The 24,363-nt window shown below is 30.8% G+C and overlaps 1 protein-coding gene and 2 long non-coding RNA genes across 5 annotated transcripts in view; 1 reads left to right on the forward strand and 2 right to left on the reverse strand.

The window, feature by feature from the left end:
- LOC100864824 (uncharacterized) overlaps window positions 1–24,363 on the forward strand; it is a 119,252-nt gene that overhangs the window by 90,484 nt on the left and 4,405 nt on the right. For all 3 annotated transcript variants that reach the window (XM_086913532.1, XM_012495182.3, XM_086913540.1), the window contains one exon: window positions 24,177–24,254. In XM_086913532.1, coding sequence (XP_086769658.1) covers window positions 24,177–24,254 — 78 coding nt within the window. The remainder of the gene's footprint in view (window positions 1–24,176; window positions 24,255–24,363) is intronic.
- On the reverse strand, window positions 2,189–4,179 carry LOC147658602 (uncharacterized). Its single transcript, XR_015293790.1, has 2 exons — window positions 4,039–4,179; window positions 2,189–2,460 (listed from the first exon to the last, which is right to left on the reverse strand). It is a non-coding gene; the product is annotated as an uncharacterized LOC147658602 (long non-coding RNA).
- LOC116415610 (uncharacterized) lies at window positions 5,492–6,295 on the reverse strand. The gene is made up of 3 exons (XR_015293794.1): window positions 6,073–6,295; window positions 5,949–6,012; window positions 5,492–5,818 (listed from the first exon to the last, which is right to left on the reverse strand). It is a non-coding gene; the product is annotated as an uncharacterized LOC116415610 (long non-coding RNA).

The following is a 24,363-nucleotide window of genomic DNA, read 5'->3' on the forward strand; positions in this document are numbered from 1 at the left end:
TCAATCAAATTACAAGGATAATCCAATCTGCTTATTTTTATTCCAAAACGAGCAAGATGGAAAAGAAGAATTTCGTTTCATCGTCAATATCACGCAAACAAACTCGTCTCGTTCTTCGCGTTTTCATTTTCAGCTCGATCGATAAAACAAATTCGTTTCCTTTCCACGTTACCGATACGACCCAATGCTTCTCCGATAATTTACATAACTCGGTTAAATGCACGCGGTACGCGCGCATGCGCGGTGCAAACTCGTTAATCAAACACTCGACTCGAATAGCTGTTTCTCTCTGCAATTATGCGTGTATACATCTGTATGCACTTTTCCCGGTTTCCATACTTTACGAGCTGTGTTCCTTCACAAATCCAGCTTTGTTTATGCTGGATTCTGGTTCTTTTCCACGAAATTCACAACGAAATCCGAACAGAATAAATCTCTCGAAAATTATTAACGAAAGTTACTATCAGTGTCTATGAATCTGGATAAAATAACTTTAGAGCGTAATAATTTTCAAGATAAAGAATTACCATCTAAGGATATTTGGAAATATATTTTTTCTAGTGCCCCTAGATTCTAGCGAATCGCAGCCTAGTGTTCCCTAGCGAATCTAGTGTCCTCTAACGAATCCTAGGAAAAAAGAATATTCTCCAAAGCAATCTTTTCAGTTCACACTTTTAGGTCAACAATCCGAAAAACTCGTTTCATTCACGAACGTCGATTTATTTTATTTAATTTTTAAGAGTAAAAGTCTCTTTGAATATTATTTTCACTTAACATTTTTTCCTTAGTATTATTAGTATTTTAATATGTATGTACGCTATAACAATTCTACTTTTGCAATAAATGATTTTCATGCAAATTTTTCATTACGATGAAATGATTGGAAAAGTACTTTCGAAATTTTTTGTAATTAGAAAAAAGTGATGAGAGTAACAGTGTCTGCATAATCGCAAAGATTCTGACTGTGATCGATTCGGAATGTGACTGGGTTCAAAGAAGTATTCGTTAAACAGAAATTCATCGGTCGACTCGGATCAAGCGTGAGCAATTATTTTTAGTCGACATCGGTATAATTATCTTCAATCAGGTGATAGTCACGTTGATGGTGATTCAAATAAGTGATCGAACACGCGTTCCTGCGTTCCATCACACAGATTCTCGCCCATTATTAATAATTCATTCACAGCTCCCGGTTTGGAGCACGGTCGAACGACAATTCTCTGCAATCGGATTAATCTGTTGTTCACGAACCGTGAATACGAAAAATTGATAATCGAACGAGATGTCAATGGTGTCCTATATATTTGTTATTTTCTCCTGTTTTCTTTTTTTTCATTAAAAACGAAATTATCCAAAAACAAAATGAAATAAATTTTGTTCGAATTTGTTGATTCAATGAAAAATTCATAATTTATTTGAAATGATAATGCGAGAAGAAGAGTCTCATTAATAATCATCAATTTTCATAAAAATCATTGATTTACAATTTCCTTCGTTCTAAAGGATAAAACAATGAGGAAGAAAAAATAAAGAAATACAATTATCCTTTTAAAATTATCTAATACCTAATTTGCAACGACAATTTAAGTTGTTATTTAATTTTTTTCATACTAATTGAACAACGTAGTATCGATGATCGTTCTATGACATAAAAATCTTTGAATATTAAAAAGTCATCGTATGAATTTACCGTGTTATTAATGAGATTCTCGATCTGATGAGCATAAACGTGTTTTTTTTCGCGGGAATTCCCCACAACACGACACGATTGAATTATACGAGAAAGATGAGCACGCTAACACGTGGCGAAAATTGACCATCCATTACGTTATCTGCAAACGTTCAAACGAATTAGAAATTTTGATTGAAAAATCGGTATCGGTGGGAACAACCAAATATGCTCGATTCCATCACTTACAATAATAACAGTAATTGTGGAATAATTTTTTGGAAAAAGAACGAAGAGAAAGAGGAGTGACGAATCGTGATATATATATATTACAAAAATTATTATAATATCGGACAATTATTCGTATCAACAAATACGTAAATTGCGTATGCGATATTGAGATTCAAATTGAGAGAATTGTATCTCTTGATGAAAACGGAATTGCATTCAAAATTCTCTCGAATTTTTAAAAAATGAAATGAAAAATCATACGAGAAGAGAGTATTAAAAAGACATGAATTTATTTGTACAAACCTGTTTATCCTCCAATTCACATTTATTTTATCTTCTAAATAATTAGTCGTATAAATAAATAAATACGAAAATTTACCTTCGATTTAAAAATTCCCAATTTCCATTTACGCCTTCGTTCGTTCGTCTTAAATGTCATCTCGAGTCGAACAGCCACGTGCAAGATATGCCATTTCTGGTAATCTGAAGAGCCGTTGTTATCCCCGTTCGAAAAGCTGAATAGACGTTTATACGCCACTCACACTCACACACGTGTACGTCTGAAACGAATCAGAATTGAATTATTTATAAGTTTCGATCGATCTTTCAACTTAATAAACGCAATGCACTTTAATTAACACAGTTATCGATATATGCTGATTAATCGAGTGGCAAAACGATCGACGAACGAAAAATCAATTTTCGAGGTAAAAGGAATCGTGCACTTCGAGAGAGAAAATTATCTATTGCTCGATATACCCGCTTCAAAGTTTTATTTTCAAGAATTATTTCGATATTTCATTTTGCTTCTAAGAATTATCCCTTAGAATTCTCAGCTTGTAATTCTCAGCAACGAATGGATGCACAAGGTATTGGATGTCGTTTCAGCGATATCACGATTTATAAATGTCACGTAACAATGTCTCGATTATCGCGAACGGTGATGCACACTCGTGACACAAACGGTTAAGATCGTGAGTACACTTCGCCTTTTGTGTCCAATGCGATTGTAAAAATTATAATATCTTTTCACCAAACAACTTTACCTTCCAGGTCGGTAACATTTGTACGAGAACCTACAAAAGTTATCGACCGTACTGTACATATGAAGAAATTGATCCGAATTTTCGAAAGAAAAAAAAAAAAACAATATTCACACCATGGATAAAAAGGGAGAAATGAGAAAAAGGAAGGAAGGGAATGCAAGTTTAATAGAAAACTTTCTTTTTCACATTCATTCTACACGTATAACGTTTAAGCTTGACGAGATTTCAATTCTTCCATTGTAGGTATTTAAACGCATGGTGACGCATAATCGATAAAGGTATGCCGAGATTGTTAGCCGGAAGTGGATAAAAAAAATGAACTTTGGCATTCTCAGAATTCTCTTCACAGTTTTTTCTTTCTTTTTTTTTTTTTCAGTGGTGCAATATATAATCGTGGAATAATGGAATTTCTTGGACAAAAATTGATCCAAGGACTAGATGATAGAATCGCGGTAATGCAAAAGTTATGCACGAATGCCATCACACGATCACGCGAATGATAAAGAATACAAGAAATGTCGGGAATCGCTGTTGGCCAACTAACCAATCTAAAACAATATTCTTACACCGCGTATTATAGTATTTAATTCTGTAAATACAAATGAAACGTAACTACCTAACCTAAAATTGGCTTTAAGTAAATTTACTTTACACATAACCTAATTTCTTTGGACAAAGATCGTGAATTTGATCTAAAACGAGTTTACAATATTTTCTTCTATGAATGCGACTATGATAAAATTTTATAGTTAAATTTCTTCATTTTTTGAATTCGATTTGAACGGTTTTTACAAATACAATAAACTTATACTGCATATCATACTATTTAATTCTGTAAATAAAATGTAACTACCTAACCTAAAATTGGCTTTAAGTAAATTTACTTTATACATAACCTAATTTCTTTGGACAAAGATCGTGAATTTGATCTAAAACGAGTTTACAATATTTTCTTCTATGAATGCGACTATAATAAAATTTCATACTTGAATTTATTTATTTCTTGACACTTTGAATTTAATGTGAACAAATGGCATTTTTATTAATCTGATCTGGAATAATTGACACATGCAATTACCAACTTAAACCTACCTCAGAGATTGTTCTCTTCTGATGCGGAGTCATTCGTTTTCATTTTTCTCTTCCTCGTCACGCATTTGCATACACGGTTGCACCCTTGAACCGAAACCTTGGAATTGAACAAGTGACGGGAAATTTGCATGTCGCAACGTCGACTGATCAATCGTCTAACCTTCTGTTCCGTTAAATTCGAGTTTTTGAATTTTTTTTACTTTACTTTTTTAAGCAAGTCGGAATTTTTATTTATTCTTTCTCTGCTCGAGAAACGTTGAATTGAGAATCGTTGGATGGATGTATGAAAGAAAACTTGTCTACTCTTCCATTCCTTGAAATTGGAATTTTATTCTATTTTCGTTCACTTGAAATTTTTATCCTCTTCTCTTCTCGTCTCTTTTCATCTGGAAAGAGAAATAAAAGAGAAACAAAAAATAACGAATACTATAAGAAAAAAAAAAAAAAGAATCTATCATCAAACGAATCGATAATAATTATATTTTTTCAACAAACTGATAATTCAAGTTAAATTTTCACACTTTGTAGGAAAATCTCACCACAATCGCACGACAATCTTGTTCACTTGTTGACAAACGGGTACATTATCGCGAAACATGTTCCCATTCGGATTAATATTTTTCTCACGTTTCAGCGGCTTGTAATCCTCGAAATTTCATTTGTTGCGAATTTAGCTGTTCAACACGAGAGTTTTCGGCAAATTTCCATAAAAGCCAGAGAGGCGAAGTCACCTGATGAAAACGATTCACGAAATTTAATTAAGCTTCGCCTGTTTTTATTTTTTTTTTTTTTTCTATTTTCTATTCTTCTTAATTTTTTTTTCTTTTTTTTTCTTTTTTTCGAACTTGTCGTCCAAAACAGACCAAAAAAAAAAAAGCAATTTTCGTGAAAAGTTCATTGAACTACGATCGAAGGTGATAAAAAAATTTGAGATTACCTTTCTCCCCCTTTTTCGTTCTACTTATTTTGTCGTGGATGACTGAAGATCAAAGGGAAATTTTTAACGTCAAATAACTTGGAAACGAGATTTTATTTTTATCGAAAAAGTTTTAAATTCTCGTTTAACGATTTGTATTCCAAATTAAAGACTTTGATCAGTATTTTCAGAGTTTTTTCAACTCCCCCCCCCCCAAAAAAAAAACGATAAGAAAAAGAGTTTCGGAATAAATGTCCCGAGTTGAATTAGGTTAGATTGTTGGAAAAAAGTTTTGTTCAACTTTAAATTCAACGATAATTTGTTTCAAATTGTTCCAAATTAAATGCTCTTGATGAGCAATTTCAGAATTTTTTCAAAGCCAAAAACACTGAGAAATCGAATCTGAGAACGAATATCCCAATTTAATTAAAGGTTAGGTTAAATCTTGTAATTCGTTTCTCGTTAAAAATTTTACTTAAATTTCGAAAAGATGAATTTTCCATCCGCCGTTACTGTTTTAAATCTTGTTTCGTTTACTTGATAAAATTCGTTCCTTAATTTTCGAAAAAGATTCTCTTCTCTTCCACACTTTAAACCACTGATCTTCGCCACGTAACTCGAGTCGCGTTAAGATATTGTTTCGGAACTTCTTAAGCTCCATCTCATTTTAATAATCTTCATTAAAATGCGTAGTCTCGAAGAGGCGGAGAGTAGTAGTGCCTTGTCGAACTTCCGTTTCCGCGCGAATCTTCGATATAAGCGAGGAGAAACTACGTAGCTCGTGATACAATATCTCTCTTCCTAGTAATCTCATTACGTAATGAATAAACTGTTCGATGCTTTCGGAATCGGATCTTTTTTATTCTGAAAAAAAAAAAAAATTCATTTATTTACGAATTATTCTCGAAATAAAAATAATAAAAATAAATTTTAAAGTATTTACGTTAAATGTTTCGTTGAATATTCGCAATATTATTAAAAAAAAAATACATACATCTTTCAATTTTTTATTTATTTTTTTCTTTTTGATCCGTGGTAAATGACAGCTCCGTTTCAAGCTACAAGCACAATAAATAAGATTAAAAGAAACAGTGTCTTCGAGAGCTTGAACTCTTTACCAAGTCGGGAAGGAACGGTGCAAATCAATTTCATTAGTTTCACAGTGGCTGTGTTTTCAATGTTCATTCCAACGGCGAGTGATAGCATTGAATGGAATTAAAGGCGTGCTTTTAAAACTTTCCTTAACGTAGCACTCTTCAACCGGCCACTCGAAAGAGCACGAAGAAGAGATCCTTGTTTCCTTTCCGCGATATTTACCTTTGTTTAATTTTTCTCTCTTCTCTATAAAACAATCCATTAAATTCGAATTTACATTAAAACCATTAAGATAAGACTTATATATTCTCCATAATATTTTCTCTCGCGTTTAATTCTCACTTTCTTACACCTCTCTGTTTATCTCTGTCTCTGGTATCTACTTTTAGCACTCGCTTTCTCTAACTTGGAGACTTAACCTAAATCTTAGGATTATTATACGATTCAAAGCCACATTTGTTCAAGGATGAATCTATATCAACAGATAGCAAAGTATACTTCCCTCACTGGTAGTCAAATTACATATATTCAGATTCCACTATCATCTTTTAGTTAAAGCGAGGAATTTTACCCTTGAATTATAACAACAAAGTTGTGGATGTAATTCTCTTTTCTGAAGCAGCACACGATCCTGGTACTATCCAACAAAGAAAGGGTCTTAAAGGTGAAAAAAAACTCGATCCAAATAATATAATTCCTAATTAAAATGAGAAATCATTTGATTCTGATCTAACCTATATCTTCTGTATCCATTACATCGCGAAGTAATTTGAATTATAGAATGAGTTGATTCGAAACCTACCTTTTCACCTTTTTTCCCCACAAAATAACGCCTTGGATATCTATTTGGTTTTAATTCCACGCGAAATTTGTTAAAAAAAAAAAAATAAGACGAAACAACCGTCGCACATACGACGTTCCGTGCAAAGTTTCAGCAAGAATCATCGGTTATCGATTCGATCTCTCGAGGCAAGAGACCTTCCCCCCCACTCCTATTGGACAAAGTGGCACGGTTGGACGAGAAAGAAGAAGAAGAAAATACAATTTCCGTTGAACACGTTGAAAGTCTGTTGAGCCACGGCACTCGAACAGTGGCGGATAATTGCGTTCCCCGCCGGAACTTCTCGCATTAACTCCTCTTTCAAAATTGTTACCACTGCTCGAAGTAGCGTCGAAAGACTCGATGCCAACTTCATCTTTTCACCGATCTTCAAATTTTCAGGGATACATTGGATGATTAATGCGTGGAAACATTTCAGAGAATCTGATTGCAATCTGATCATTGGAATTATTAAATTAAATTGAAATTACAGTAAAATCGTTGAGTATACAATTAGGAGTGAGGTTACAAATCTCATTCTGCTCGATGTTAGTAGAGCCTATGCTCTGCGTTCCAATGTAAATTTCTCGGTACGAAATTGATTAATATTCTTATTTATTCTTACGAATATTGTAATTCTTGAAACGAATTGAGATCGAAGGAAGTGAACTCCACAATTAATTTCGACGAGAAAAATTAATTTCGCAAAACAAATTCGCAGAGGAAAATTTATCGTCCCTCCTCGAAATGATCAAACGAGGGAGCATCCACGCTTCAGAGGAGAGTAACAAGGAGAGAAATTGCAGTGTTTGGTCTCGAGAGAAAAATCAGAAACGGTCGAGGAACCGTTTGCAGGGAAATCGCGCTGGTATTCGACGAGTATGCGAAACTCGTTGCTCAAACTCGCTCAAAGGAGGAGGAAGCTGTCTCTCCTCGGGAAGTTGTGGAAATTAATCCGCGCAGACTACATATATATTTTATTCGCTTGTACGAGTACCCTCGACCATTTTTCGAACGGAATATTTCTCCATATTTGAGATATCCTTTCGATTGGGAACTGGAAATTTTTGAAACGTTGATTGAAAATAGAAATCGTTGAAAACTCTCGAAATTCACGTTTTCACGGTTAACCTTAAAACTGATGACAACGTTCTCCGATGTTCGAGGCGTACACACAACGCCGATTATCTCGATTAAAACGATGGAAACTGTATAGGGCTGTATCATGACTCCGTAATGAGGCATGAAAACGATCCTGCTGTTGGCTGCGTGGGCGTGTATCAAATATCTCGTTAATGGCGATCCAGACAGGAAGAAGAAGAATCGACAACGCCGCATAATACCCGTGATTTACGATCGGTGGAACGTCTCGAGTTCGTGTCCACCGTGTATATATGTCGGCGTAATGGAATGGCAAAGGAAAAGTGAGCCGATTATTTTTCCACTATAAAAATTTAGAGGAAAAGCGTGGATATAAAACGATCGATGAGTGATGAAAGTTTTTACGAGGTTGGACAGATATCGAAGTTTTGGCACGATTGATTGTAGGTAAAATAACGCTTTTATTTCTCAAAATGCATCGAGATATTTCGATTAGTTTTACGTTTTAAATATGAAAGCTTTTTAAAATCTAGGGATCCCTAGGGATCTGAGGAGATGGAATTAACGAAATGAAATATTTCAAATTCCTTTGATCCATTTTCTTCAGTCAAAACTTAGATTCGAACTTACTTTTAAAATTTTATCCATAGCTTTTCTAAAATTTAGACTTAAGAAAATTCACCGAATCGGATTTTATCAATTTCCACCCTCGAAAAGCAACGAAAAGGGGAACAATTACTTAATCTAGGGGAAAAGAACCATATCCAATCTCATCGTTTAACAGAAACAAAAAATTGATAAAAAATGAGGGACTCTCTTTTTTCCCCCATTCATTGATCATTTTCATCAACTTTAAATATATATATATATATATGTTCGATCCACTTGAAACGAATGAAGGAGGGCTTGTCGCGGATTTCTATTTGGCGAGAAAGAAAGAAAGAAAGAAAAATGGCGGCTCGTTGAAAATGCGAATTTTCGCGGAGCTAAGAACTCGTTAAACCAACCTGTTTCCTCGAACGGTGGCGAACCACGGAGCATAAATCGGAATGGCCGAGGGAATTAACAATCATTTTTTAACAATTTCCTACCGTAATTGCCGTCCACGTGCACGTAATGTACTTGCTTCGAGCCGCGCCGTTAATTGCGAGTCGAGAATACTTTTCTCGCATTTTTGCCAGAGAATTCGCAACACGAGGATTAATTCGAATGAAAAAAAAAAAGGGTGATGGTATCCAGGTTGTCGATATCGATATTCCGGGTCGATCGTGAAAAAAAGAAAAATATATCCGTCTTCTTTCATTTTTCGATTCCAAAAATATTTCACCACTGGATATTCTGGATATTTTAAGCGTTGCAAACATCCTTTAAATAATCCACTGGTTGAAACTAAAAATCGTGGCGGAAAAGGTTGAATAAACATTGAAACTTTCGTATTGGAATGATGCGTAAATCCAAGTAGATAAATACCGGTGGATAATAAATCCGTCCATTTTTAATAATATTTTTCCAAGAAACGGGAGAAAAGAGAGCTGGTTGGTATGAAAATAAATTTCGCGCTAAGGGTTAAAATGAAAAAGGTCTCTTTGGAAAGGTATTCGTGGTAAGGGCAGACACAGGCGAGGCATGAAAGCTTTTTACTTTGAGGATACACTTTGGGCGAGGCATAATTAATTCCCTTGGGAACCGGAAGCTTGCATTCCCATGGAAACACCACCGGTAATTCCGTAACTGGGTGCACATATTAGCCAGTTTTCCATCGGATCGAGGCAAAACAGGACTTTCGTCTGATTATTCTCGGCCAGGCAATATCGAGCAATCCTTTATTATTTTATGCCGGTTCTTACGTATGTACGAACGGATGAATCGATGAAAATTGCTTATTTATAATATATATATATGATTTGCGACTCCAATTTCAATTTCACGAATCATTATTTTGAGACACCCGGTGTATACGTCAATATCTTTGCATACCAATTTTAATCCTTTATTTTCTCAAGTTTCAATCTCATAAATCATTTCTTTTTTTTTTCATTTATGACGTATATATACGTCAATACAGATTTGATACAGATTTTTGCAATTTCAATTTTTTATTTTTACAATTTTTTAATTATGAATTTCAATTTATAATTAACGAGTCATTATTTTGAGACACCCAGTATACGTCAATATCTTTGCATACCAATTTTAATCCTTTATTTTCTCAAGTTCCAATCTCACAAATCATTTCTTCTTTTTTTTCATTTAAGACGTATATATACGTCAATACAGATTTGATACAGATTTTTGCAATTTCAATTTTTTATTTTTACAATTTTTTAATTATGAATTTCAATTTATAATTAACGAGTCATTATTTTGAGACACCCGGTGTATACGTCAATATCTTTGCATACCAATTTTAATCCTTTATTTTCTCAAGTTCCAATCTCATAAATTATTTCTTCTTTTTTTTTCATTTAAGACGTATATATACGTCAATATCTTTGCTACAGTCAGATCTTTGCATCCCAATTTTAATCCTTTATTTTCACAATTTTACAATTATAAATTTTGCGAATCATTCTTTTAAAACGTACGTATATATCAATATTTTTAGTAGATAATTATTTTCACAAATTTCAATTTCATGAATTATTCTTTTAAGACGTGTATACGTGTATACAGGTTTTTATTTCAACAATTTTTCAATTATAGATTTCAATTTCGTAAAAATTTAAATAATACAAGAACGCTCAATACAATCTCGTAAAATCTCTCAATCAATCGAAAAAGAAAAAAAAAACAAATCCCTGTCTCGATTTAGATTTTTAGCAACACGTCACGCTTGGTGTAAGTTTATCCAACTCGAATTTCATTAAAACCATTCCTTCAACTTTTATATTTAAACTTTCCATCATTACCCACCAGCTTCTAATTCTCTCTCCCTTTCTCTCCCTCTCTTTCCATCCATGCTATCCACGTAGAGATTCTCCGAAATTACGAAATTTTTACTTTTTGTTCCGCGCATTTGTTCCAAATCTCAGAGTTTCCGCCAAGTTTCGCGGCAACGAGGCGGAAAACGCGAATGATTTAGAAACTCGAGCGAACCAGTTCACCTCGAAGGATCTTGCAAGAACGAATGCGACGAGATTCCTTTTTTTTCTCTTCTTCTTCTTCTTTTTTTCTTGATTGGAGAACAGATGAGATCCGTATCTTTGTATAATTGTATCGATGACGAAGAAGGCGGTACTCGTTTCGTGATCATCGAAGAAGCGATGACAGTGTAAAATAGATTGCGTTATTTCAATGTAAATGTGGAGGAGACGCTTTGGTAACGTTGAGAGAATTTCAAGGTGTGTTGGACTGCGTACAATAAATCCTGCTAGTTTTCAGTCTGATGATGTTAAAAAAATTTTACAATTTTCGTTCGTTATCTGTGTAAACATAATGTGATTATATTATAAATATGTTATATTTCCTTTCCTTTGTTTCATAATTTGCACACTTTTTTATAGTGTTGTTGTAATATTTTATTATAATTTGTTATAATTTGTTATGTGAGAGAAGAATACACAGCTTCACAGATTTTGACATTTGTTAGCAAGAATACAATTTTCAATAGAGTTAAAGTTACACACCATATGGATACCTTTTTCATTACAATTTTTAAATACCTTTTCCTTTTCCAAATCATAAATTATCAAGTTACAATGTGTACAATTCTTCTCACCAGAATTACAAACCTTCACAATGATATTCTATAATTTTTTTGTTATGTTAGATGAGAGAAGAATATTGACACACAGCTTTATAGATTTTGACACATATTAGAAATTTTCAATAGAATATCATTGTTAAATAATGAATATCAAAGTTAAGATATCTTTTCAAACTTAATGATATATAAATTACAATATGTAAATTCTTCTCACCAGAATTACAAACCTTCACAATATAACAATGATATTCTACAATTTTTTTGTTATAAGATGAAGAATACTGACACACAGCTTTTTTCATTACAATTTATAAATACTACCCTTTCCAAATCAGAAATTGTCAAGTTAATGACATATAAGTTACAATATATAAATTCTTCTCACTAAAATTACAAACCTTCATAATATAACAATGATATTCTACAATTTTTTGTTATAAGATGAAGAGAGAAGAATACACAGTTAAGATATTTTTTTCATTACAATTTATAAATACTATACCTTTTCCAAATCTTCCTTTTCCAATTTCCAAGAAATTGTCAAGTTAATGACATACAAGTTACAATGTGTAAATTTTTCTCTCACCAGAATTACAAACCTTCACAATATAACAATGATATTCTACAATTACACTCTAATCTATGTACAAACCTGGAGGTAAGGGATCAAACAATGGGAGCAGAATATCTGTCCAGATGGACGGAAGATGTAAACGTAACCATAAGCGTAATCCTAATGGCTCTTCGCGGTTCGCCTGCAAGCATAATCCTTCCACTGAATTACTAATTTGCATATTTGCCGAGATTGTCCTTTACTCAATGTTAATTACAAATTACCAATGATGAGAATTTAATTGATTTCAAAGGATACGATATTTATGAACGTTAAAAATGTCATGTGAATTGATCAATTCAAATGTTAAAATTGAATTATTAGAGATTAAAATTCATGGCATCTACATTTGCAACAAATTTTAATTCTATTAATTAATAATTGTTTAATACTGTAAATAGAAATTTATCTCCAATTTCTTTTTCTTAATACTCTAAGCTTCAGAATATATACTTTGGATTCTTTTTATTCACATCATAATTTTTCAATATTCAAGAATTGACATCTAATGTAACATCTCTACTTAATTATCCATTCACACATCAATAACTCCTCTATTAAATAATACTCTAAGCTTCACAAGATTGAAATACTTTGAATTCATATTATAATATTTCAAGAATTGGCATCTCTACTTAATTATCCATTCACACATCAATAACTCCTATTAAATAATAGTCTAAGCTTCACAAAATTAGAATACTTTGGATTCATATTATAATATTTCAAGAATTGGCATCTAATGTAACATCTCTACTTAATTATCCATTCACACATCAATAACTCCTCTATTAAATAATACTCTAAGCTTCACAAAATTAGAATACTTTGAATTCATATTATAATATTTCAAGAATTGGCATCTAATATAACATCTCTACTTAATTATCCATTCATACATTAATAGTTCCTCTATTAAATAATACTCTAAGCTTCACAAGATTGAAATGCTTTGGATTCATATTATAATATTTCAAGAATTGACATCTAATGTAACTTAATTATCCATTGTCTCTACTTAATTATCCATTCACACATCAATAGTTCCTCTATTAAATAGTACTCTAAGCTTCACAAAATTAGAATACTTTGAATTCATATTATAATATTTCAAGAATTGGCATCTAATATAACATCTCTACTTAATTATCCATTCACACATCAATAACTCCTATTAAATAATAGTCTAAGCTTCACAAAATTAGAATACTTTGGATTCATATTATAATATTTCAAGAATTGGCATCTAATGTAACGTCTCTACTTAATTAACACATCAATAGCTCCTCTATTAAATAGTACTCTAAGCTTCAAAAAATTGAAATACTTTGGATTCTTTTTATTCACATTATAATATTTCAAGAATTGGCATCTAATGTAACGTCTCTACTTAATTATCCATTCACACATCACTAGATCTCTCCTCTACTAGAATTTTTATTCAAATGTTCCATCCAGTTTTCGATTTTCAGTCTGATATTATAACGCAGATCCATTCGACCCCCTTACAAATTCAAAATTAAAATTAATAACACGTTTCACGTGTTCCTCTCCACGTTCAATCCGCTCTTATAATATTAAAGAACAATTCCACGAAATGGCGTAAAGGGAGAGAGACGGTAATAATATAATATGAATAAGGAGAAGTTAGCAAGTTAGTTCAAATTGGGGATCAACGAGTTTAAAGGCCGTGCAATAAACATTTGCAGCCAAAAAGCTCAACAATCGCGCATATTATTCCACATAACTTGGACACGATGTATTCAGCTATGTGTGGAATACCGAGCTGTACCGTTTGAATTTTCACTGGATGGACACTAAATTGCACATTTCCTGGAAATATTCCTAGGATTAACAAGTTTTATTAGATGCGATTAAAAATTTTGATTCAGTTCAGTTTAATATTCGAAGGATAAATAAGTTAGACAAATTTTCTAATTACCTAATTACAAAATTTAATCCAGCTGTTCAATTCAAAGAAAGAATTGTTGTACAAATGTTAAATAATTTAAAGAATTGTTTAACTTGAAAAGAAAATATGATAGGCGAATTTTCTGATTTTAATGGGAAAAATAAATAAATCAGAAAAATTTTCCAATTACAAATATACAATCCAGTTATTTAATTTAAAGGAAGAATATATAAATGTGTATAAATCATTTGATTGAAAGAATTATTTAACCTGAAAAGAAAACACGTGTAGTAGTATTGTATAAAAGAAAGATAAGAAATGTATTAACCAAACCATCATAAAAAAAAAAAAAATCTGTAAATCGTTGAATCGTCTATTTATAACAATCCAATCTCTTCAAACCAACGAATCTGGTTGAGCATCGCTTAAGAATCTTTGTTTCAACTTCTGCATTAGTAAGCTCTTATCATTGGGATTCGTGTTTGAGTAATGATTTCACTCGAAGCCATGAGGAAGTCAAATATTTGCCGATTCTTGCGTTAATTCTCAATTATTATTGTTATTATTATTATTATTATTATTATTATTACTGAGGTAAAATACATTTACCGCCACGAATTAAGCTCGATTAAAGCTGGAACTTGGTACAGCAAACAAGATGTGTCGATTCGAATTCGATTTGCGTTCCACAATAATCGCGGTTTAATAATCGTAATAACATCACTGATTCGGTTTGGCCTGGCTTCGTGGGTTAACAACACTCGTTACTAATCCTGCTTCAATGGAAACTTGAACGGGTATGGAAAATTTCAAGATAGCGGTTATAAAAATTGTGAACGAATCGAGATGTAAGTTCTGTATCTTCTCTGATAATTTGTGATACTTGTATCCATTATTTTTCATTGTAGTGAAACCAAATAAGATATATAAGTATACTTCATACAACAAGGGTCAAATACATATTTTTATTGTGCATATGTATGTATTATACATATTGTTTAATAAAACATTTTTCTTCTCATTTTCCTTATAGGAAAAATGTGAAACAGTTTAATAAACAAGTTCTATAACATTTCTATCCAACTTGATTATACATATTGTCTAATAAAACATTTTTCTTCTTATAGAAAAAATGTGACAGTTTAATAATGAAATTCTTATAATATCATATTTTTATCCAATTTGATTATCATATTATATATTTTCCTTATAGGAAAAATGTGAAACAGTTTAATAATCCAGTTCTATAACATTTCTATCCAACTTGATTATTATATTGTCTAATAAAACATTTTTCTTCTCATTTTCCTTACAGGAAAAATGTGAAACAATTTAATAATCACATTTTTATCCAACTTGATTGTTATGCATATATATATATATATATATTGTACATATTGTGTAATGAAACATTTTTCTTCTCATTTTCCTTATAAGAAGAATGAAACAGGTTAATAACCAAGTTCTATAATATTAAATTTCTCTCCAACTTGATTATTATATTGTGTAATAAAACATATTTCTTCTCATTTTCTTTATAGAAAAAATGTGAAACAGTTTAACAATCAAATTTATATATCATATTTTTTTATCTAACTTGATTATTATACATATTGTCTAATAAAACATTTTTCTTCTCATTTTCCTTACAGGAAAAATGTGAAACAATTTAATAATCACACTTCTATCCAACTTGATTATTATGTACATATATATATATATTGTACATATTGTGTAATGAAACATTTTTCTTCTCATTTTCCTTATAAGAAGAATGAAACAGGTTAATAATCAAGTTCTATAACATTAAATTTCATTTTCTTTATAGGAAAAATGTGAAACAGTTTAATAATCAGGTTCTACGACATTGCATTTCTATCCAACTGATACAAAATTCATCGTTTCGAGTGATATTAGAGAGAAAGGAAGAAGGGATATTTCCTCGGGTGTCGGAAGGAATCATCGTACGATCTCACGGAGAAACGATCCCTCGTATCGGGTCCGACATTTTTCTGGCTGAAAGAGAAAATATCGAGCGTAGCAACGCGCTAGATGTCGCTCGTTTATCGACTTCCTGCCTCCAAGCCTGTTATCCACGCACAACCGTTTCGAATCCACCCGATAAACTTTCTTTCTGCTTCTCGCCAAACTTTCTTTTTAACGATCGAGATTCGAGAAAGCCTACCTTCGAAGAGACATTCTTCTAAAAACTTATGATATTATTAATTGAAATTTTCATCGATCCTCCCAAAATTTATAACGACGTTAAAAATACCTCGATTTTATTTAATTTCGAATTTTCTGCTCGTTTGAATTCAATATATCTAGGTGGTCGTCATTTATTCTATTTATTCGTATGTAAAATTTGATATTTTCCGTTTGCGAATTTTCAAAAGGGAAATTGTATAATTGGAAATTTTTGTAATTTTTATTTCTGTTTTAATATCTGAAGATCGTATTTTTTTTTCGGATTTATTTATTTCCATTTTCTTTTTTTTATGTTCTCGTTCGTCACCAATATTTATATAAAATTTTCTCTCTGCGAATTTATAACGAGAAGATTTCTCGATATATTATGTCATTTTATTAATTTAAAATCCATTAATATACGATTTTTACGATTCTTTTATATTTAATAAAATTCGACCAAATTCTGAATTCTTTTATATAAAAAAAAATTTGTCAAACAAATTGTTCAAATCCGTCAAAAGTGTACAAACAAAATGTTAAGTATTCAGTCTTTTGTTGTGTAACTGGACATATGTCAGGAGAGAGTACTTTGGGGAGCACAAATTTCGTAGCCATTTGCAGACCACAAAGTGAGAGCTTCCTCTTTGGGGATGGGCTTTGACAAAAGGATCTTCAGATCCAGCCACGAAATTCTGTGCAACGTAACCTTCCAAATCTTGTTAACTATTGATGTTGGTCGATCTCAATGGCGGATCACAATTTCTCAAATTCTCTCATTATTATTTAAAAATTAATACCAACATAAATTTATTAATATTATTTAAATTCTCTAAAAACTGATTGGCGAAGATTACAGCTTCCTGTAACATTAGCCGATCCAATTGATAGACTTCGCTTTGATAATCATCAGTTCGTGTGTCACAAGTCGTAACAAAAATCCTCGTCGTCACTTTTGCCACTTCTCTTCTTCGCACGCGTATTATAAAACGTGTATTCTATATTCCACAAGCGAAAAATGATTTCTATGCAAATTCTTGATAAAAGATAAAAACGATCGGATTAAAAATTATTGCACAAATTAATCTCTATAATATCTCATTTATTATTTCCTAATCATTTTTCATATTTATTTTTACCTCTGAAGAATCCTTTACAAGAAACTATGTATCACACTCAATGTATCGTGATAGAAAATATAAAAGAGCAATTAAAGAATCTTCTTACAAGATTAACTGTAAACAGATTACATCGAATATACCATAAACGTTCACTATTCAAAACTGAAACGAAAACTAGATTAAAGGATATTTATTATTGTACGTACAAAGTCAAGTAAACAAATTTTGCAGGTTATGTTTACAAGATAAATTAACAGGCACATCCTTTCATCCTTCACTCAATCCTCTTTTCACGCTCTAAACAATAAAATCATCATCCAACCGGCGAAGGAGCGTGAAATCCGACCGCAAAATAAATTGGACGCCTCACGGATGACCAATTTTCGTGGCTCTCGATGCTCGTATCTGGTAATTAGATCCGTGATCTGCATACTCGCGCTCATCCCCTCCCCATCGCGAGATCTCGTACGAGAACCGCAGAATTGCGGTCGATACGTTTGATCCCTGCTCGAGCGCCCCCGATAAAAAGCACAGTTTACTGATTTTCAAAGCTCGGTCGCAATAGCACCGAACAGCGTGAACAAAAGCCGAACCTGCTTTTTCCCTGCCTTCTACGCATTTGGAGACTGTTTTATTATTCAAATTTCGCGCCAAAGTCGTTACCTTTGGATCGTCTCGTTGTTTGATGCGAGTTTTGGAGGTTAGTTGGTTTAGGTTAGGTTGAAAAATATGGATGAATAAAATGGTGGTGCGTTACGAAGTAAACGGATTGTTTCACTTTAAATTGGAGAGTTGGAGGAAATTTTTTGAAGCGTTCGAAATTGAGGTGAAATTGAAATATCATGAAATAAAGTTTTGCTTTTGAATTTCGAAAGAAATTATATCGATATCTGTTATTTTAATATCCGAAGTGAAAATATAATATACTTTTGAGAAAGTATATATTTTTCTAAAAAATTAAAGAAAAACAACTTTCTTTTTCAATAAAAAAATATATATATTTTTTGTTCGAAACTAGGAACCACGTATATTTCTATGCTCTATATTCGAGCGTGACACGTCCATTTTAAAGGAAAAATCTCTAGCGCTATATCAGCTTCACGCTCCTAATGCTCAATTTTAACTTTCAAAGCTCCTTTATTCCCTTAAATCCTGCAATAATATCACGTAGCTGTGGTGGACGAGCCACAATACTATCATTTCAAGATTAAACATCACGAGTATATCGTGTTTCAGATATATTAATAAATTCGTAATGCAAATACCAACTATAATTTTATTTAAATTAATATCTATAAATTAGAAAGCTTTAAAATTTCAATTATAATATACTGCAATATAAATTATACCTCTTCTTTGTTATAACAATGATATTTATTGAAGATCATTTTAATTTATTTAGAGAGATTGTTTGTTTTCATTCATTCATTTGTAACTTATTCTACAATTAACCTGTACCACATTTAAAATTGAATAAATATAAATTTGAAAATTATTAAATATAATATTAAATTATATATTTAATTTATACATCTTCAATGTTTAATAATCATTAAAAGAATTATTTGTATCTTTGTTATTCATAATTTAAGTAGTTACGTTTCATATATGGTCAGACAAGATGATATTCAGTTTAAGTATATACTACTTGTACATAAAATGTACTATACAGTCATGCAATTATTATAGATATTAGAATATTTAGTAAATATAAAATCAATAAAGTAATGAATTTATATAATTATAACAGTGAAAAAAGTATTACAAAGTATTAAAAATAATATAAAGTATAAATATAGAAAAAATATCAAATACTTTGACTTTTATTTTTAAATAAATTTATACATAATATAAATACTAATAAAAATGCATTGAAAATAAGAAATAAAAAAAATTGAAAGTTAATAGATCACACTAGTTAATAGATGATTAAAAAATCATTTTATATAAGAAAATAATTCTTCTTTTTATTAAGCATCAAAGAAGATGAAATGGAATAGGGTTCAATGAAACTGTTGCAAGAAGTTCTTTTGAAATAAAGATTTCAGTCATTTTAATGCCACTTTAACCACCTTAATATTTCCCATTGAACGCCTTTTACCTGCCTTTCTCCCTGAATTATATCTACTTACTTATTATTGTTTGAATGCATAATGTATAATGGAAATGGAAAACTTAACAGGAAGTATTTTTAACTATAAGAGGAAAGGATGAGATAGTTACTTGAAATAATTGATGAAAACCAATAAAAAAATATAATTTTTACAAGGTTAGAAGAAATATTTTAATTTTCTAGATATTTTTATTAAAAATTCAAAGAAATATTGTATTTTAAAAAAAATACAATTAATCCTTTTACTTAAAACTTTTTAACAATTATTGGAAATATTTTTTTGGATAAAAAATATAATTTTCGAAAAATTAAAATTTTATATTATAAATTCTTTGATTGATGACAATCCAATGATCGCATTAATAGTTTCTTTTATGCCTAATCCATTAAAAAAAAAAACACATACAATAATGCTTTGTTAATTATTATATGATCAAAAATCAGTTTTGGGCATTTTGAATTATATTTTAAACGTCTAAAATTCCAGTTCTAGAAATTTATTAAATGGACAGAAAATTAACAAAGCATTAAAAAGTATTTAAAAGTATAAAAGGAAAGAGAAAAAAAAAAATTTCATCTAGTAATTCCACAAAAGCAACGTGTAAAACGCAACTTAACCTAAAACTTACGAAATTTGATTTCTCATCATTCCATATAACATAATAATAGTGTTGATGTAGTGTGAACAAAGCACAAACTAGATTGAACATATAAATTTATCGTTTCGCAATTAGAGTTCCCTTTATCAGAATAATTTTAAATGCGGCACGTTAAATACGCAAGGATGGATTCAAAGAGTACAACTACTACTACTACGGTATATGCGGGTAAAGGATTACGCGCGCACGAGTGTACTTAATTTCTGGAATAATTAGACCAACAGCGCGAGGAACGTCATCTGCATGTACGCAGAGAAATTTCATAGTTTTGGTATGTACGAGATATGTCAGGAAATGTTTGGACATTTAAAATTGAATAAAAAATAATTTAACTAAAAAAAAAAAAAAAAAAAAAATTGAAATTAGAATACTAATAATAATAATTTAGATTAATTATCATCAGTCGGTAATCTACAAGTGACAATGATTAGACATATGCTTTAATTTAATTTTAATTTCTTTCAAAATTGGAATTAAATTTTATTATATTAAGGTTATATTTTAAGCTCTCTTTGTCCAAAATGTTATAATAAAACTCTAGCCAGTCTTTGACATTAAAAAAGAAATTGTTTATAATTCTAAAAAAATATTAATCTTTTGAATCTTGTCATATTTATTAATTTATTTTTTTTCCTTTTATTCAAAGTAGTATTCATTCTTAAAGTTAAAAATCTTTTCTTTTTTATCATTTTACATTCGTAATTGATAAAAACAATTGCTTTCAATATAAAAAAAGCTACGTGAAATAAAACTGTAATACATATGTAACAAAAACTAATCTCACTATTCTCTTTCATAAAACAAGAATCGAATTAAACTGTGAAAAAGAGTCATAACGAGCTATATACTGAACTATACTTATATATACTTCGTTATAATTTCCCCGGAAGTTGCACAGTTACGAGGAGTATAACGGTGGTTACTACGTTAAACCAAGGTTGAAGTTAGAGAGCTCAAATGACCCTCTTACGAGCCTTAACGATTCGCTGGGATTACCGTTATTAAAATGAAAATCTGGAAAATTGAAGAAAAAAAATAGAGTATTTCGACGCGTTTTGTCTCCTTCAGATTATTATACTTAGAAGAACTCGTCACGAGAATTTTACGATCAATCCTGGTTATATCGTTTTAACTTTTCGCCTGTATCGAACGATAAACGAAAAGACCAAACCTTTACTGGTTCACAATGGTTCATAAAACGGTAGTAAACGAGGCTTTAATTTGGATCATATCATGAGAAAAATTGTGTTCTAAAATTCGAGTGAATTGCATTATTGTATTAATCGAAGTAATTTTTTATGAATTTTTCAAACGTAACTTGAATGAATAAATGTACGTATAAGTATTTGAATACTATTAGTTAATTATTACGTGTGGCGCTAGTGTCGTTCGAGAATAAGTATTCACTTGAAAATGAAATTGTTTAAAATATTCATTTTTCAAAATTCTTAAAACTCACGTTTTTTATAAGAAGTAGAATTATACGCACAATTTCTTTTCAATCTTCTTTTCACAAAGAAGAAAATATTACTAGAAAATTACTAGAATTCTCTTTAAACGAATCGGACACGATGTCTCTTCTTTCAAACGAAAGGAGTGTATCGAACTTGCTTGTTGCATTTTGGCACTTAGCCCGAGGAAGCAAACGAAAGTTTCGTACTTGAGATCTCTGTTCCAATCGCTAATTGTACAAACATTCGATAAATCAGAAAATATATATTTCATATCATATATAAAATAAATAATTCTTATAGCACAAAAGATCGAATAAAAAAATAAAATTTCATAAAGATTAAGTAATTATGCTCAACTGAATATTAAGCAAAAATAGAATTTGTTATAAATACAAGAAAAGAAATATTATATGTTCGAATATTTTTACGTGGATGCAATAAATGATAAGTTTAGTCAAACGTGTTTCAATTTTATCTCACTTCCAAACTTTTTCCTTATTTCTCGAGGCGAAGGACGAAGTTTCGAAAATAGAAACATCACGTAGAAGGCACCGTGATGAATTTCAATACCCATGTCCAAACTCTACGAATAGTCAGAAAGGAAACAAATTCGGGACGACATAGCTCTTCCACGATTCCCTTGATAGCACCAATCTAAGGATGGCACCTTCTTTACCTCAAAGTGTCTACCTCAAATGTGTATGTGCATGTGTGCAATCTTCATTCACGGTAGACTTCTCGCAAAAATCAAAACTAAACAAGTGGCGGGTTGAAGATAAACGTGTCAACGCGCTGACGTTCGATTTGAATTTGGCGCGCGCGCCAATCTCGCGAGATATGAAACGTGGAGGAAAATTGAGGTTTCATTCTAAAATTTAAATTTTCTGCACAGATACCATCCGTGAAAAATAATTCTTTTTTTCTTGTAAAATATAAAAAAAATTGACAAAGTAGAAGAATGACCATAAAGTGGAAAAATAATTATCAGCAATGAGTATTAAAAATTAAAGCTTACAGATAATCTTTTTCCATGAATTTATTTTAATTATATTAATACTACAATGTAAAGAAGAATATGGAATGAAATAAAGAACAATATTACTGAAAAAGTATCAAAGGAAATTTTTTAAAAATCATTTTACATACAATAATCTAATTTTAGAATAAATTTTAGAAGAAAAAAAATTTATAAAAATAATTAGATCTATTTAGTATTTAAAAAAAAATTATTTCGTTAAGAACTGTTACAAATTTCGAATGATAAAACGCGATCATTCTCTTAACGAGATCATTGTGCGGAATAATGGCGCGAGTTTAGGTTATCCCATGTTGGCAACCAGCCAAGTTCGTGAACGCAAATCATATTCTTCTAACGATACCAAATAATGCTCTTTTGCTCGTAAATGCAACCACAGATTTACCGTATAAATGCACTGAACAAATGATATACAATACGACGTAAAGGTAAAATATATCATTTAGGATACTCTTATTAACAAACCATTTATTTTCCACGTGATTTTGCTTCAACAATATGCAATTATATCCTATTATATATATAAAATTTTTTTGCAAAACAATTTAAAACTCGAGCAATGGAATTCTATCAAATTCTATAAATTCAATAAACAATTTTAAATTTCAAATTTTTATAAAATATAAATGATCCTATGTAATAATGAAATATTTTATAAACGTGTAAACTTAAGCTAATCTAACCTAACTATAATATCTTGACTATGTACAATCTTGAGTGCCATCTTTTCAGTATACCAACATAAGAATATTCTCACTAAAATTGTGTACACTTTCAAGAGAGTAGTTTGCCAACTGTTAAGTCTGATGTATATCTGACAGTGGTGCTTTTACAGAAGTCTCCCAAGTATTATGGACAATAGGTTATCTTCCAGAGAAAGCTTCAAATGCTTTTAAAAGCCTACTTCGGCGGTCTTAAGGACAGTTCTATGTTTTACGACTAAGAAGCTTTATTCGCTCTTCTGCCCTATCGCGTTTTATGTCAACCGACCAATAGATGTGCACCAACACACATTTCCCCCTTTCTAACAAAAATGTTTTACCCACTGAAAAATATGTACAGGATTCCTTGCACATTTCTCTGCTTTCACGGAGGATGAACTGAAAACGAGCCATTTGAAATTTTACTATATGTTACCATCTGTTATTAATACACTAATTTAGATATATATTGACGTAAAAAAAAAAAAAAAAAATAGTTATCGTATCGAGTTATTTCAATATATGAATAAATATTGATTAATAAAATTTTATTGTATTATCATTCCAATCAAATAAAAATTTGATAAACACTTTTTAGACAGAAATCTAGAAAAAACTTTTCCGATATATTTTTTTAACAAAATCTCTAATCTTTGTTTATTTGCATTTCTTAATTATATAATTGTTTTTTTAATATTTTTCAGCGGGCACAAATCTTATGGGCAAATTTACACAAAGTGTCCGAAGAATCGTCCAAGATGTAAAGGATGAAGGAACATCGAGTAAGTTTCTAAAATAAAATATACTATCCTTAAAAAATAGATTAAAAAAAATTTAAGGGATAATTTAAGAGAATAAAAAAATTCGACTTTGTTTTTAAATTACCGATGA

The sequence above is a fragment of the Apis florea genome, unplaced genomic scaffold, assembly GCF_048593485.1.
Source record: "Apis florea isolate Af1SG1 unplaced genomic scaffold, ASM4859348v1 contig_1914_pilon, whole genome shotgun sequence".
Lineage (NCBI taxonomy): Eukaryota > Metazoa > Arthropoda > Insecta > Hymenoptera > Apidae > Apis > Apis florea.